The following is a 17,841-nucleotide window of genomic DNA, read 5'->3' on the forward strand; positions in this document are numbered from 1 at the left end:
GTTAGAAAGGTTTTATAGATGTATGTATGTATGTATATATATATATATATATATATATATATATATATATATATCATCTATATATACGAGATGGATGGTTGTTCCCTGTATATTTTATAGTTACCTGATTTATCTCATATATGCATTTGAGAAAATGCTAATATATAGAGACAAATGGTTCTTAAAGCTTAAATGTGTGCTTTTTCCCATCCAATTAGACTCACATTGGTTTGTAGCATTTAACATAACTAGTATGCTGTATTATGTATGTGAATAAAATGAGATTTTTAAGATTTGTGCTTTTTAAAAAAACGAAAGTTGCTAGTTCTGCTTGCCCACATAGTGCAATCACTTTTTAATGGTTGCTGACTTTAGAGATATTCATTAATAAATGTAAATGTATGTTATACAAAAAAGTCACATGAAAAATCAAAGGGAACTTGATTGTCTAACTCTGAATTAGCTCTTCAGTCCTGACAGAACCTTGCAGGACCCCAAGACTGTCATGCTTTCCTGTGGAAGATTTCCAGACCCCAAAACTAACCAGCTTGGAACCCTGCTCCACCAACCCCATCTCAGTTGGGTCCACCTGGGATATAGCAGGCAGAGTTGTGCACAGTCCCCTGAACTCTACTGCCTAGCTCTGGGCTTGCTCTTCAGTCCTGAAGAGCCTTAGGGTTCTCAAGAGCATCCTGTTTCTATGTGGAGGCCTGTGGAAACCCCAAGAACTTCCAGGTTGGAACATTGCTCCACCAATCCCTTATCAGTGGGGTCCACCTAAGGCAAAGCCCTCAGAATTGTGTAACCTGACCTCCATTGTCTGGACTATGGCTCCCCCACCTTCCAGAGAAGTCCTGCTGGCATCAGGATCATACAGCCAACACCAGGGAAAAGCAGATGATTAAAAGCTAGCTTAAGAAAACAACCAACAAGACCCAGGGCAGTATGGCATCACCAGAGCTCAGCTATGCTGCCACAACAAACCCTGCATACCCTAAGGAAACTGAAACACAAGAAGAGGATTTTAAATCCAGTCTTATAAAGATGATAGAGGCCTTTAAAGAGGACATGAATAAATCCCATAAAGAAATACAGAAGCCGGGTAGTGGTGGTGCACGCCTTTAATCCCAGCACTTGGGAGGTAGTGGCAGGCAGATTTCTGAGTTTGAGGCCAGCTTGGTCTACAGAGTTCCAAGACAGCCAGGACTGCACAGAGAAACCCTGTCTCAAAAAACAAACAAACAAATACAGAAAAGTACATTCAAATAGTTAGAGGAAAGAGGAAGCAAATCAATATAAAGAGACACAGGAAAATCCGACCAAGGTGAAGGATATGAATAAAACTGTACAAGACCTGAAAAGAGAAATAGAAGCAATAAAGAAAACACAAACTGAGGCAATTCTGGAGATGGAAAACCTAGGAAAGAGAACAATAACTAGAGATACAATCATCACCAACAGAATACAAGAGATGAGTCAGTAGTAGTAGTAGATATCAATATTTCTGTCAAAGAATATGCAAAATCTAAAAAGTTCATGACACGAAACATCCAGGAAACTTGGGACACTATGAACAGGCCAAACCTAAGAATAATAGAAATAGAAGAAGGAGAAGATTGCCAGCTCAATGGTCCAGAAACATCTTCAACAAAATCATAGAAGTAATTATCCCTAACCTAAAGAAAGAGTGGATATAAATGTATAAGAAGCCTACAGAACACCAAACAGATTGGACCAGAAAAGAAAGTCCTCCTGTCACATAATAATCAAAACACTAAATATATAGAAGAAAGAATATTAAAAGCTGCAAGGGGAAAAGGCCAAGTAAAATATAAAGATGGATATATTATATTTACACTCAATTTCTCAACACACATCCTGCTATCTTTGTAACTCAGTGGACCAAGTTTCTTCTGACAAAGATAGCAATCAGTTAAAATCAGCCTGCACATTTTTCTTCTTTATCTCTCTTTTTTTTTCTCTTCTTTATCTCTTGTCTGAGGATGCAACTTGATTTTCATTAATTCAGAGCAGCATGATGATGATGATTTCAACCAACTCCTTTGTGATGACAGCCTGGCGGGTGCGGTTGAAAGTCAACGTCAATTTGTCAATCATATCAGAAGCATTCTTACTGGTGTTGTCCATGGCAGTCATCCTGGCACTCTGCTCACTGGTGGTGGACTCCTTCAGGGAGTAATAGATGAGGTTGGCCAGATTGTATTCCTGGTAATTCTGCAGCACATCAGCATCAATGTCATCATAAATGCTCATGGTCTTAGCAGTTGCAATGGTATTGAGAGAGAAGATGGGCTTCTCTTCTGTCTTGTAGGAGATAACAGGCTTGAATTGATTAAAAATGATAGAGTTGTCATCAAATTCATATCCAGAATTAAAAAACTCACAGGCAATGACTGGTGCATCTCCAAAAGTAGGGGGCTTCTGTCGCACATCTTTGAATGACACCAAAAACTGATCAGAATGAGTCCTATAAAGTATGCCCTTGATTTTTTCACCAACTCCAACAATAATAACTTCTTTCCCAGCTGCTGTGAGGGCAGCCACTTCATTCTTCATCTGTTTAGCCACCGAGGAATGAATAGCACCACAAAGCCCTCTATCTGAGGACACACCAATAATGAGGTGCTTCTTTTTGTCCTCAGGTCCCTTAATATCAGCCTTCTCATATAGAGCCAAGGAACCTGTTCCATACGTTTGAGCAGGCTTCAGCTCCTGCTCAGCCTGGGCATACTTTGTAGCTGCCACCATCTTCATAGACTTGGTAATTTTCTGGATATTTTTGATGGACTTGAGTCTCCTGGTAATATCTTTCAGAGTTGCCATGTTTTGAACTTGGATCCATTGCGGCTGCACGGCACAGGCTGACAGCCTGACAATACTCACCTTTGAGAACATGGTGGAACCTTGAAGGTCCTGCAGATGGGGCTCACTGCCCCAGCAAAACTTTCAATCAACATAGATGAAGAAACTAAGATATTCCATGACAAAGCCAAATTCAAACTACCTTTCCACTAACCCAACCCTTCAGAGGATACTAGAAGGAAAAGTCAAACCCAATGAGGCTAACTACACTCAAGAAAATACAATGAATAAATAAATAAATAAATAGATTCACACCATTAAAATAGAAGAGAAACACATACATACACACACACACACACACACTACTACCACTACCACCATCAAAATAACAGAAAGTTATAACAATCATTGATCATTAATTATCTCTTAACATCAATAGATTCAATTCCCCAGTAAAAAGACACAGGCTAGCTGAATGGGTGTGTAAATAGAATCCATCATTCTGCCGTACACAAGAAACATATCTCAGCAAAAAGATAGATATTTTCTCAGAATAAAGGCTGAAAAAAGGTTTTTCAAGCAAATGCACCTAAGAAACAAGCAGGACTAGCCATTTTAATATCTAATAAAACAGACTTTCAACCAAAAGCAATCAGAAGTGACCAGGAAGAATACTTCATACTCACTAAAGGAATAATCCACCAAGAAGGCATCTCAGTTCTGAACAACTATGCCTCAAATGCAAAGGCACCCACATTCGTAAAAGATACATTACTAAAGATTAATCACATATGAATCCCACACATTAATAGTGGGTGACTTCACCATCCCACTCTTACCAATTGACAGGTCATTGAGACAGAAACTAAACAGAGAAATAACAAAAGCAACAGAGGTTATGATTCAAATGGACTTAACATATATCTATCACCCAAATACAAAAGAATATACCTTCTCAGTACCTCATTGAACCTTCTCCGAAACTGACCACATAGTCTGTGACAAAACAAGTCTCAACAGATACAAGATTGAAATAATCCCATCCTATCAGATCACCATGGATTAAATCTGAACTTCAACAACAACAACAATAGAAACAACAGAAAGTCCACATACTCATCGAAACTGAACAACAACAATGATCACTGGGGTCAGAGAAAAGAAAGGAATGAATAACTTTCTAGAATTCAATGAAAATGAGGGCACAACATACCCAAACTTATGGGACACTCTAAAAACAGGGTTAAGAGGAAAGTTTATAGCACCAAATGCCTCCATAAACAAATTGGAGAGTTCTCATACTAACATATTAAAAGTACATCTGACAACTTTAGAAAAAAGAAGCAAACACACAGGAGGAGCAGATAGCAGGAAATGATCAAAGTCAGGGCAGAAACCAATTGATTAAAACTAAGAGAACCATTCCTGAGCACATACCCCAAAGATTCTCCAACACATAACAAGGACACATGCTCCACTATGTTCATAACAGCCTTATTTATAATAGCCAGAAGTTGGAAAGAACCCAGATGTCCTTCAACAGAGGAATAGATACAGAAAATGTGGTACATTTACACAATGGAGTACTACTCAGCTATTAAAAACAATGACTTCATGAAATTCTTAGGCAACTGGATGGAACTAGAAAATATCCTGAGTGAGGTAACCAAGATACAAAAGAACACCCATGGTATGTACTCACTGATAAGTGGATATTAGCCCAAAAGCTCAGAATACCCAAGATATAGTTCACAGACCACATGATGCTCAAGAAGGAAGACCAAAGTGTGGGTGCTTTGGTCCTTCTTAGATGAAGTAACAAAGTACTCACAGGAGCAAATATGGAGACAAAGTATGGAGCAGAGACTGAAGGAAAGGTCATCCAGAGACTGCCCCACCTGGGGATCCATCCCATATACAGTCACCAAATGCAGAAACTATTGTGGATTCCAAGAAGTGCATGCTGACAGGAGCCTTATATAGCTATCTCCTGAGAGGCCCTGCCAGAGCCTGATAAATACAGAGGTGATGCTCACAGCCAACCATTGGACTGAGCACAGGGTCCCCAATGGAGGAGTTAGAGAAAGGACTGAAGGAGCTGAAGGGGTTTGTAACTCCATAGGAAGAACACAATATCAACCAACCAGATCCCCCAAAGCTCCCAGAGACTAAACCACCAACCAAGCCGCATATGTAGTAGAGGATGGTCTTGTTAGGTATCAGTGGGAGTAGAGGCCCTTGGTCCTGTGAAGGCTTGATACCCCAGTGTAGGGGAATCGAGGGCAGGGAGGTAGGAGTTGGTGGGTGGGTGAGGGAACACCCTCATAGAAGCAGGGGGTAGAGGGATGGGATAGGGGGTTTCTGGGGAGGGGAACTGGGAAAGAGGATAACATTTGTAATGTAAATAAAGATATTATTCATTAGAAAAAAAGTAAAACAAAAATAAAGAGATGCACAGAAACGTATGAGGACCGGAAAAGAAATCCCACCTGGCACACTCTTGTGACTTAGGTTATGCACCACCCCACCCCCAACCCCCCCGGGTTAATGAAGTCTGAAGTTTGTAATACTTCCAATATCCTGGGCGCTAATATTCCTCAAAACAATCATCAACCTGTTACAGGGGTGCATACCAATTTCCTTGATTAACCCAACTTCATTTCAGCTTCACTAGTTCTGCCTCTGAGAAAGGGCACCAACTACTCTTGGTGACTGGATCACTGAGGTCATTAACCATAGTCAATGACTTGTGTTTTATGGTGTTACCCTGTGTTACAGGAAAAGTCAAGGAACAACCTGAAACAGATTTCTTAAAACATACAAACTTTTATTAAACAAACCTGGACTCAAGTAATAGTATTTTATAAATTAGACAGCAGAAAAAGTTTTCCTGGGGCAAATATATATAGAGAGATATAGATAGATATACACACAAATCACAGTGATTTTTTTTTTTTGTAATATGCATCAGGATTAGAAAGGAAAAAGAAACAGGCTTTTTCATTCTGCATTTCAGGCAAGCTGACAGGTGCTCGGCAGCAGGGAGGTGCACCTGCACAGTGCACGTGGGACCTGTGTTATAGCAGGTCAAGTGATGAGCCCCACACTCTGAGAAGAACGGAGGTGACAAGGGGTTTTAGTCTGACCTGTGAGGACCAGGAGCACTGGGGAGGCTCCTGCTCACTTTCTCTAAGTCACACAGATAATGATGTCATGATGTCTACTACATAACCAACTGGAGCAACCTCCCTCTCCCAAATAACTGTGAGACCAGATGCAAGGGTGTGAGACTCAAAGGCAGATTTGATAGTAACATATAACAGTTGGGGAGCAGATCCTCCCCCTAAACTGATGGGAACACACACAACCTAATGGGGGAGACCAACTCACACATAAACCTTGACTTTGCATTATAATTTTCAGGTGGTTTACAGTGTTCTGACAAATAAGAATGACAGGTGTTGAATGTTCATCAAATGCTTCCTACGGAGCTTCATCAAAAACAATAACAAAAACAAACAAACAAATCCCAGGAAATCAACATATTTCAAATCTACAGTCAGGAGTGAGACCTTTTCTGTGATTTTCACCTCAACATCAAGACCCACACAATGCTAAATTTTCACTAGGGTTCACCTAGCAACACAGTGGTGATTGGTATGTTTTGGTCCATTGTTGGGATATTTGCACAGCCAGAGGGTCCTGTGAACAGTATTTAGCCATCAAATCACATTCTACAGTGTAACATGTAACAGCTAGTTTAGTGAGACAAGCACCAATCCACAGCACGTAGTACTTTATCTGTACTAAACATTAAAGTCAGTCTTAGTTGACGAGCATAGAGATTTGTTTTTTTTTAAAGAGGGGATTTCCTTTTTTTTTTTTTGCTTTTTAATATTTATTTATTATATGTAAGTACATTGTAGCTGTCTTCAGACACATCAGAAAAGGGCATTGGATCCCATTACAGATGGTTGTGAGCCACGAGGTTGGTGCTGGGATTTGAAGTCAGGACCTCCGGAAGAGCAGTCAGTGCTCTTAACCGCTGAGCCATCTCTCCAGCCCAGAAATTTGTTTTTAAATTATTATTGGCTAGTGATTATCTTTTATATTTGGTTCGAATCAAGCTAGCACCAGAGAAATTTGAAATTTATTAACTATTCCATTGTTTCATGAGAAGGTGTTGGGTGCACAATTCTCCCTGGACTCAGAGTTAAGAACAGGACATATTTCCCTCGCCCTTTTTCATGGCTGCCTTACCACCCCTTCTTTCATGTTAACTACATGGACTGCAGAGGATCGAGGTTGGGTTGGTTCCCAGAATCCGCAGGGTGGCACAGAACTGCCTATAAGTCCAGCTGTAGGGTCTCTGGTGCACTTGTTGGCTGTGTGTACTGCAGTCACATGTGCACACAGAATTAAAAATATTAAAATAAAAAATTATGATTCCTAAAATGATGTCTGATGTCACTGTAGTGACATCGCATAGTGTAATTTACAGCCTGATTAAGGGTTTTTAATTTGATTTTTAGGATTGGAGTCAGATTGCAAGGTGCTTTAGGAGCACACAGAGGGTGCATGTGCGCATGTGTGATCTCCCCATGTGTGTTTAGAATTAAGGCAATGTTTCCTATACTAATTTCATGTTATTTCCTACTTAATAGCAAATATCTACTGACAGGACTTGATTATAATCCTGCATTCTATCTCCTGTATGTGTGTGTTTGTTTGAGGTACATAACCCAGTTAGTTTGCATATTGGAAAGCACTGAGAAAGCTCACCAAAAATACAGCGCTGTACAAACTTTCATAGAAGTTCCCGGCCTGGAACCTGAGTTTTCATGGACGGACATGGCTGGGAGAACAAAGTTGAGATGGTGAGAAGAAAATGCCATTTACAACAGAGGAGGGAGGGGCTTAAGGGGTGGATCCTTAAAGTTCCCTTGTGGGAATGTGGGTACATTTGTATTATCATACAAAGGCAATCTTTGCACCCAGTGCCGTGCTGTATGCAGAGTTCTGGCTTAACTTTAGGAAGGGATATTTTACTGAAAACATCTACACTGGAAGATTGGAGGAAAGCCACACATTTGTGCTATATCTGAATAAGGGTCTGCAGGGCATGTGGCTTCCTGACTTCCAAGTTTAAAGTTACCAGAAAGGAACTAAATAAACAAACAGTAACTAAATAAACAATGTACACAAATGATTGCAAAATGCATAGAGAGGCATTTTTAAAAAGCATATATCTCACCCTTTTTTTTTTTTTTTGCCTGTAGGGCGACAGATTTTTCAGAAAGCTTTGAAAAATGAACATGTTACAAGCACAAAGTGCCAAAATTTCCAGTTTGCACAATTTCTGTGCATATATACACTGACAGCCATAACCAAATGGGTCAAATTCAAACTTAAAAAGTTCAGTAGAAAGACAAACAAACAAACAAAGAAACAAAATTCACAGCACAAACACAAGACTCATGAAGAAGGACAAAACCGAAAATTTAACAGGTTTTGCAAATTCTCACTGGGCAGGTTTCCAGTTGTTGAAATGAGGCTGGGTTCCAAGGGTGATGATTGTATTGATCTTGCAGGAACTGGGATACACACACCAAACCTTCTAGTTTCATAGTAGGAAATGGAAACGTACAACAATAAAAAGATTCTTGTCATTGGTGTGGTATGTTGTGGTGTGGTGTGATATGGTGTGGTATCGATGTCTTCACATACTTCTGGCAAAGAAAAAGAAGCGGGAGGGTTCAGAGATTAGCAACATTTACTACTGAGTTACCTGACAATCATACATAGTAAGAAACCCTGCAGACTGGTTAATTCATCATTCTCAGTTGCACTGAATGTATTTTTTTCTCAACTACATGGTAAATTAAAAGCTATCTTTGGCTACATGACACCCTACTTAGAAATTCAGAAAAAAAAGTTTTACCTTGCAGATATGAGTTCTCATCCTCAGAAATTTTTGAATGTTTCCAGGTCTTTGTCAGATACGGAAGGTGTCTTGTCCAATTCACTCTCTGGATAAGTCTCAAAGTTGGAGATGTCACCATCACCCGATAATTTAGGCACAATGGGTGGCTGAGAGTCATGCAAAATAAACAAAGCAACAAAGAAATAAAATAAGTGAATGAGGTGACACTGGGTAGCCCAGTGGGGACATGTAGTGCCTGTCACTTGGAATACAAATTTTACGAGAGGCTGAAGGTACTCCAGTACTGAAGTCACATGGCGCGCATGAACACAGAAACAATACACATACATCAAGGGCAAAATAAATGACAATAAACCTCTAGTAAATTAATTTGGAAGACTGAGACACAGTAGTGGGAGCTCACTGGGTGGTTAGGACCATATATGAAGCTGTTCATTTAATTCAAGGGTGTATAATACTCCCACCTTCAGTTTTCTTTGTGGCACAGATTCCCATTCCACACCTCGGAACCACCGGTGCCGCTTGATGTCTTCTGCCCCATTCTTGAGAGGAAACATAAACACTCAGTAAAAAGCATTTGAAAAAAATGTGTGTGTGTGTGCATGTGTATTATGTCTAAAATCTCCAATAAAGCAATTTAAAAATAAATTAAGTGGTCAGGTTTGGTGGCACATGCCTTTAATTCTAGCACTCTGGAGAAGGAAGCAGGTGGTTGGCTATAACTTTGATGCCAGCCTAGTCTACAAAAGAGATTTCCAGGACACTCAGAAGTATATACTGAGACCCTGTCTTATAAATAAATAAATACTCAAAAATAAAGAATAAGTCAACCATGAGTGGAGGCATATGTATGTCATCCCAGTCCTGGGAGGTGGGAGGTTGAGTGGGTCACAAGTTCAAGGTTATCCTTAGCTACAACATAGTGATTTTGATTGTAGCCTGGGCTACAGGAAAACAGCAAGTAGGGGCCAGAGAGATAGCTGCTCTTTCAGAGGACCCAGGTTAGGTTCACAGCACCTATATAAAAGTAGACAGTCTCCTGTAACTGCAGCTGCAGGGGATCTGAGCCCACTGTGGCAGGTAATAAACCTGAGTAGTACATACACAGAATTAATAAAAACAAACCAGCAACAAACAAGCCAAAAACTAATTTACCATTGAGCATGGTCTGGGATCCTCTTACTGGATGACATCACCATCAGTGTGCAAACTGGAATGCTCTAGCATGACTCACCTTCATGTTGCCCAGGCGCCGGGTCCTGTCCACCACCAGCAGCTTCTTGATGAGGTCCCTGTGTTAGCAGAGAAGACTCCACTTGGATCCAGAAAATGCCAGAATCAACTGAGGTGCTCATCCCACCCACACCACCACATGGTATCTCTATTGTGGGAAAAAGACCAGGATTTGTGGGAGCGAGCAGGTAGGCAGCTTGCACCCTTGGGCTCCAACCCCTAACAATGACCTTAAACCCCTGACTTCCAGCCTCTATTTCCTATATGCCATGGATGCAGACTGGCATTCCATTTACATGGTAAGAAATGGCATGTTAGTGCCAACTTGGCCACCAGCACTCTACCCACTGAACTAAGTACTATGCCATGTGAGCTATAAACACTCTACACAGTGAGTTACAAACTCTCTACCAACTGAGGTATAAACGTTCTCCCCACTGAGTTACAAGCACTCTGCCCACTAAGCTATATGTATTCTAGATACTGAGCCACAGGCACTCTACCCACTGAACTACAAGTACTCAGCCCACTCTGCCTCAAGCACTCTCTCCACTGAGTTATGTGCACTCCACCCACTGAGCTATAAGCCAGTGTGTTTCGCCTGCAACCCTTTAGCATTTATCCATTCCAGTATTGTTCCTTCCTGTGTAACTAACTGAGGAGGCTGTTTTAAAGACCACACCTGTGTTCATTTACACAGTTCTGTACAGGGAAACTGAGTTTGCAGGCTGCACACACCTGTGGAATGAGTTCCCAAATATCTGTTATTCGCCTGTGTCTCTATTGTGGACAAAAGACAAGAGAATGCAAAGGATGGTAAGGTGGATTAAATCAAAGACTTAGAGAAGTTAAAGCAGGGTAGAGACAGAATGCCATGGGTTATGGCTGTGTGTGTGTATGTGTGTGTGCACACACACACATGTCTGAGCACTCATATACCCAAACATCCTGCAATCCATAGAGCCTATGATAATATCCAGCAGGGACTGTAGCTCAGTGAAAAGAATGTTCTTAGCTCAGTGAGCAGAGTGCTTGCTGAGTTCTTATACTCAGTGAGTACAGTCTTCACCTAGCCCTGGATCTCATTTGTTGCATCACTGGGGGCACAAGTCTGTTTGTCACCCTGCTTTGAGGAAAAGGGATCAGAAGTTCTGGGCTATGTGGGATCCTCCTGCCTAACTAACTAAAGAAACAATTGGAAACCAAGGCTCATTCTGGTTAGAAAATGCTCAAATCTGACCACATTCAAATCAAAGAAAGTTGAAGGTATTTATATGTTTTTTAAATATATAAATATGTTCTGTGTTTTTTTCTTTTTCACTATTTTTGCCATAATCTTCATGAAATGCATGGTCAACATGAATACTGAGTAATTGTTTGTGAAGCAGTGTGTTGACCTCTAAACATCTTACATCAGAAATGAAAAGGGAGACATAACAACAGAAACTGAAAAAATTCAGAAAATCTTCAGTTCCTATTACAAAAGCCTACTGGAAAATCCAGATGAAATGAATGATTTTCTAGACAGATCTAGGAACAAAAGTTAAATCAGGACCAGATAAACTGTCTAAACAGTCCCCAAACCCCTAAGGAAATAGAAGCAGTCGTTAAAAGTCCCCCCCCCCAAAAAAAAAAAACCGCCCTGGGCCAGATAGTTTTAGTGCAGAATTCTATCAGACCTTCAAAGAAGACCAAATACCAATATTTCTCAAATGATTCCACAAAATAGAAACAGAAGGTACTCTACCCAATTCGTTCTATGAAGCTACAGTTACACTGATACTTATGAAACACAAAGACCCAACAAAGAAAGAGAACTTCAGACCAATTTTGCTTATGAATATCATTACAAAAATACTCAATAAAATTCTTGCAAAGAACACATCAAAATCATCATTCACCACAATCAAGCAGGCTTCATCCCAGGGATGCAGGGATGTTCAATATATGCAAATCCATTAACATAATCCACTATATAAACAAACTCAAATGAAAAAATAACCACATGATCATCTCATTAAATGCTGAAAAAAGCCTCCAATAAAATACAACTCCCCTTCATGTTAAAAGTCTTGGAAAGATCAGGAATTCAAGGTACATACCTAAACACATTAAAAGCAATATACAGCAAACCAGTAGCCAACATAAAACTAAACGGAGAGAAACTTGAAGCAATCTCAATAAAATCAGGGTCAAGCCAAGGCTGCTCACTCTCTCTCTATTTATGCAATATAGTACTTGAAGTTCTAGCTAGCAATTAAACAACAAAATTAGGTCAAAGCGATACAAATTGGAAAGGAAGAAGTCAAAATATCACTATTTGCAGGCAATATGATAGTATACATAAGCAACCCCAAAAATTCTAGCAGAGAACTCATACACTTGATAAACTACTTCAGTAAAGTAGCTGGATATAAAATTAAGTCAAACAAATCAGTGGCCTTCCTCTACACTAAGGGTAAATGGGCTAAGAAAGAAATTAAGAAAACACCCTTCACAATAGTCACAAATAATATAAAATATGTTGACTAACCAAGCAAGTAAAAGACCTATAAGACAAGAACTTCAAGTCTCTGAAGAAAGAAATCGAAGAAGACGTCAGGAGATGGAAAGATCTCCCATGCTCATGGATGGATAGAATTAATATAGTAAAAATGGTCATCTTACCAAAAGCAATCTATGGATTCAATGCAATCCCCATAAAAATTCCAACTCAATTCTTCACAGAGATAGAAAGAGCAATCAATTCTCAACTTCCTCTGGAGTAACCAAAAATTCAGGATAGCGAAAACAATTCTCAACAATAAAAGAACTTCTAGGGGACTCATCATCCCTGATCTCAAGCTGTGCTACAGAGCAATAGTGATAAAAACTGCATGGTATTGGTACAGAGTCAGGCAGGAAGATCAATGGAATAAAATTGAAGACCCAAAAATGAACCCACATACCTATGGTTACTTGATCTTTGACAAAGGAGCTAAAACCACCCAGTGAAAAAACCAGCATTTTCAACAAATGGTGCTGGTTCAACTGGTGGTCTGTAGAAGAATGTAGAAGAATGCAAAACGATCCATTTTTATCTCCTTGTGCAAAGTTTGAGTCCAAATGGATCAAGGACTTGCATATAAAACCAGATATGTTCAATCTAATACAAGAGAAAGTGGGAAAGAGCTTTGAATACATTGACACAGAGAAATTTTTCCTGAACAGAATACCACTGGCTCAGGCTCTAAGATCAACAATTAACAAAATGGAATCTCATGAAACTGAAAAACTTCTGTAAGGCAAAGGACAACAGAATAAAACAGCAACCTAGCGATTTGGAAAAGATTTTTACCAACCCTACATCCAAAAGAGGGCTAATATCCAATATATAAAAAGAACTCAAGAAGTTAGACTCCAGAGAACCAAATAACCCAATTTAAAAAATGGGGTACAGAGATAAAGAGAGAATCTTCAACTGAGGAATACCGAATGGCTGAGAAGCACCTAAAGAAATGTTCAACATCCTTAGTCATCATAGAAATGCAAATCAAAACAACCCTGAGATTCCACCTCACACCAGTCAGAATGGCTAAGATCAAAAATTCAGGTGATAGCAGATGCTAGCAAGGATGTGGAGAAAGAGGAACGCTCTTCCATTGTTGGTGGGATTGCAAGCTGGTACAACCACTTTGGAAATCAATCTGTGGTTCCTCAGAAAATTGGAAATAGATCTACCTAAAGACCCAGCTATACCACTCTTGGGCATATACTCAAAAGATGCTCCAACATATAACAAGGATACATGCTCCACTATGTTCATAGCAGCCTTATTTATAATAGCCAGAAGCTGTAAATAACCTAGATGTCTCTCAACTGAAGAATAGATACAGAAAATGTGGTACATTTACACAATGGAATACTACTGAGCTCTACAGAGTGATATCTTCATGAGCTTTGTAGGCAAATAAACTCCTGAGTGAGGTAACCCAGACCCAAAAGGATATACATGGTATGTACTCACTGCTAAGTGGATATTAGCCCAAAAGCTCAGAATACCCCCAATATAAATAAATAGACCAAAAAACCTTAACAGGAAGGAAGGCCAACGTGTGGATGCTTCACTCCCACATAGAAGGGGGAACAAAATAATCACAGGAGGCAAAGGGAAGGAAAGACCTGGGTGGGAGAGAGGAAGGGGAGGAAAAAGAAAAGAACAGGACCAGGTATGAGAAGAGACAGGAGAGAACTCCATAGGGCCAGGAGAATGAATAGACATAAATAGCAATGGTAGGTGGGGAACTTGGGGAACCACTCAAAAGTCCAAGACACCAGGGATGCAAGAGGCTCCCAGGACCCAATGGGCATGGCATTAGCTGAAATACACAACAGCAGGGAAACAGAACCTGAAGAGACTACCTCCAGTAGATAGGCATGGCCTCCTTTGGAGGGATGGGGCTATCCACCCATCTAAAAATTTTTACCCAAAATTCTCCCTGTCTAAAGGAAATACAGCAACAAAAAATGGAGCAGAGGTTGAAGGAAAGGCCATCCAGAGACTGTCCTACCATGTGATCCATTTCATCTGCAGACACCAAACCCTGACACTATTGCTGATGCCAAGATGTGCTTGCAGACAGGAGCCTGGTATGGCCATCCTCTGAGAGGTACTGCCAGAGCCTGACTACAAGAGATGGAGATACTCATAGCCAGCCATTGGATTGAACCCGGGGTCCCCAATGGAAGAGTTAGGGGAAGGGCTGAAAAAGGTGAAGGGGATTGCAACCCCACAGGAAGATCAACGTCAACTAACTGGACCACCCAGAGCTCCCAGGGACTAAACTACCAACCAGAGAGTATACATGGGTTGGTCCATGGTTCCCACTACATATGTAGCAGAGGATTGCCTCATCTGGCATCAGTGGGAGGGGCAGCCCTTGGTTCTGTGGAGGCTTGATGACCCAGAGAAGGCGGCTGCTAGAGGGGTGAGGCAGGAGTGGGTAGGGGGAGCACTTTCTTAGAGGCAAAGGGGAGGGGGAGGGGTGAAAGATTCATGGAGGGGAGACCAGGAAGGGGGATAACATTTGAAATGTAAACAAGTAAAATGAATAATAAAAAGGAATTCTTTATGATATGTACAATTTCAGTAAAAAGAAAAAATGAATTAAAGTTAACTTTTGTGGTGCCACAGAGATTCATTCACGAAGATTCTCCTAGCTCAGTAAATAAACCAATGCCATTAAAACACACCATATGTGTGGAACTATCTCAAAAAATTAATTAAAAAAATACTACATTTACACATGGAAATGATCATGAAGAAGAGCCTAGGGTCCATTGTCTCCTTCAAGGTCGTACTTCTAATAAACTAACTTTTCCACTAAGCCCTTCTTAACAGTTCAAAGAAAAGTTAAAAATTTAAACAAGTTAAAAAGTTAATAAAGAAGCTGTGGATGGTGGTGCATATCTTTTATCTCAGCACTCAGGGGTCTGATATCTATGAGTTCAAGGCTAGCCAGGCTAGCTAGGGCTATAAATTGAGACCCTGTTTAAATAAATTAGTTAATAACTAATAAATGAAAAAAAAAACCAGATAGTTGGATAGAGGGAAGGATGGATGGATGGACAAACTGATCGCGTACACAACTTGTCCCAAATCTGCATTAATTTCAACACTGCCCATCTCAAAAGAAATGAGATATGTAGCAGGTCTCTTGAATATTAAATTTCAGTAAAATGAGAATAACTGAAACGTTTTTCTTTTCTGGTGGAAACAAATGACTGACAGAACTGCACTGATCCAGTTTGCCAGGAGTGTGTGCTTGCAGTGTGATTTCACACAATTTTGAAAGTAGACATGGGGGCAGGGCAGGAAACCGGGCCGGGACTGCACTTACTTAGAGGTGAAATCCAATTGTCTGGGGAAATCTATTTTGCATGCAAGGATTTTCTGGTAAATCCCAAACGGGTTGTCATCGAAAAATGGGGGAAACCTGTCACAGAGAGAAGCATGGATATTTAGTAGAGAGTTAAATACAGAATTATATCTATTTTGTGTCAACTATTATTTTTTCTTAATGGATGCAAAAGATTTTTTTCTGTCAAATGGATCCACTGCTTGATACCTGGTAACATGGCCATCTGAAGACAGATGGGAAACAGATGATCTCAGGAGATATAGTATAGCCACAGGAGGAGAGGGACAGCATGGAGGGTCCTGATGGCTCCCAAAGAGCTTCAGTTGATAGCTTCCTTCCCAGCAGGGGGTAGAAGTGATCATTATAAACCTTCAAGAAGCTAGGTTTAGTGGGAAGAAGTTAGATTGCTGGAGATGCGCTCTTCAAAGACACTGGGACCTCAGGCTCTTCACAATCACTTCAATGTGAAAAAATCATTTTTTGTTGATTCTAAATCATTCTCTTGTGTGTATGTATGTATATATATATATATATATATATATATATATATATATATATATATGTATATGTGTGTGTGTGTGTATGATTATACAATTGTATCAGGTATATACTAGACTCCATAGATTATATATATCTATATCTACATATTATAAATTATGTTCTATATTATAAATTATGTGTATAGAAATAAATGTAGTTTTATATTTGTAAATTTTTAAGAAAATAAGCTTCATGGATTACAAACACACACAATATGTGCACATTTTTCAGAACACATGACTGTGACATCATTTGCATATAGGGTCTCTGCCTAGAGAATGAGTGACAGATCTTGACATGAGCACACCCTGGCTGCAGATGACCTTAAATGCAATGACAGTGACCTCATGACAGATAAAAAAAGAGATGCAGACTCACAGAAGCCCTGCAGAGATGGGGGTGATGGGGTTACAAAAGCCAAGCACACCTGGCACCTCCAGGAGCTGAAAGAGTGGATAGATGTATGGATGGGTGGGTGGATTAATGTCTTAGGCAGGTGAATAGACCTGTGGATAGATGAGTGGGTAGATAGATGACTGGTGGGTGGGTAAGGAGATGCTTTCTTTCTCTTGACAGATCTCACACTATTTTAGTAAAATCCTCCTTCAAGCTTTTTTTTCTACCTGGGTTGATCTACCAAAGGATAAATCTTCCTTTATCTCAGTACCAGAGAAAAGCCCCTGGGGCTGGGAAAACTGTCACCTCCCCAGAGGAATAACTCTCCCATGGTGTTGGCCTATAATTCCCTCGGCTACACCTAGATCTTGAGCAACTTACTTTCAATGTTTACACAATTTTTATCAGGTGTATAATTGCCTCCACAGCTACTAGTGACGATTAGGAACAACCAATCTTCCCATCAACTGGGAGACAGAGACAGAGCCCATCACTCCTGTATCTTGTGCATTGCCAAGAGAGGGAAATTAGGGTGAATAAAACAACTGAACTTGCCTTCCTCATCTGCTCTTCCATCACTACTTACAAAGCTGTTTCTGATTAGTGTCATTTGTTCACCTTGGGTACTGATTAGCCTGGGATGTCCATCACATAAAGAAGATGGATGTTATACATAAGGAACTATGGATGTCTATGAAATTTTAAAGTCTTGTTTAAGTAAACTAAACACCCAATCACCCTTCAATCTTGACAGTACATTATGTGAGTGCATCCATATGCCATGTATCTGCAGACTTAGGAAAAAGGGGATGCTAAGGTTCTTCATAGGGTGTGAAGGAGACGCTGTGTATGCAGCCATGTCTGTCAGAAGGGTCACTCACCCAGACAGCATCTCGAATATAAGAATGCCCAGTGCCCACCAGTCCACAGCCCTTCCATGACCTTTGCTTTGAATGACTTCTGGGGCGAGATATTCCGGTGTCCCACAGAGAGTCCATGTCCTGT

General features: G+C 40.2%; 1 protein-coding gene and 1 pseudogene across 3 annotated transcripts in view; both read right to left on the reverse strand.

Moving 5' to 3' along the window:
• Positions 1-1,981: 1,981 nt before the first annotated feature.
• Positions 1,982-2,916, reverse strand: LOC110287267 (annotated as a pseudogene). Its single transcript, XR_002377194.1, has one exon. The product of XR_002377194.1 is annotated as an ATP synthase subunit gamma, mitochondrial pseudogene (transcript).
• Positions 2,917-5,629: 2,713 nt separating this feature from the next.
• Positions 5,630-17,841, reverse strand: part of Prkx (protein kinase X-linked) — a 37,374-nt gene continuing 25,162 nt past the window's right edge. The window contains exons 4-9 of one of the 2 annotated variants that reach the window (XM_021152939.2): positions 17,718-17,837; positions 15,880-15,975; positions 10,002-10,059; positions 9,232-9,309; positions 8,765-8,913; positions 5,630-8,552 (exon numbers count right to left, since the gene is read on the reverse strand). In XM_021152939.2, coding sequence (XP_021008598.1) covers positions 8,788-8,913; positions 9,232-9,309; positions 10,002-10,059; positions 15,880-15,975; positions 17,718-17,837 — 478 coding nt within the window. In that variant the 3' untranslated portion in view covers positions 5,630-8,552; positions 8,765-8,787. The remainder of the gene's footprint in view (positions 8,553-8,764; positions 8,914-9,231; positions 9,310-10,001; positions 10,060-15,879; positions 15,976-17,717; positions 17,838-17,841) is intronic. The other variant, XM_029473572.1, reaches the window with a different exon arrangement.

Source organism: Mus caroli, chromosome X (assembly GCF_900094665.2).
Source record: "Mus caroli chromosome X, CAROLI_EIJ_v1.1, whole genome shotgun sequence".
Classification (NCBI taxonomy): Eukaryota; Metazoa; Chordata; class Mammalia; order Rodentia; family Muridae; genus Mus; species Mus caroli.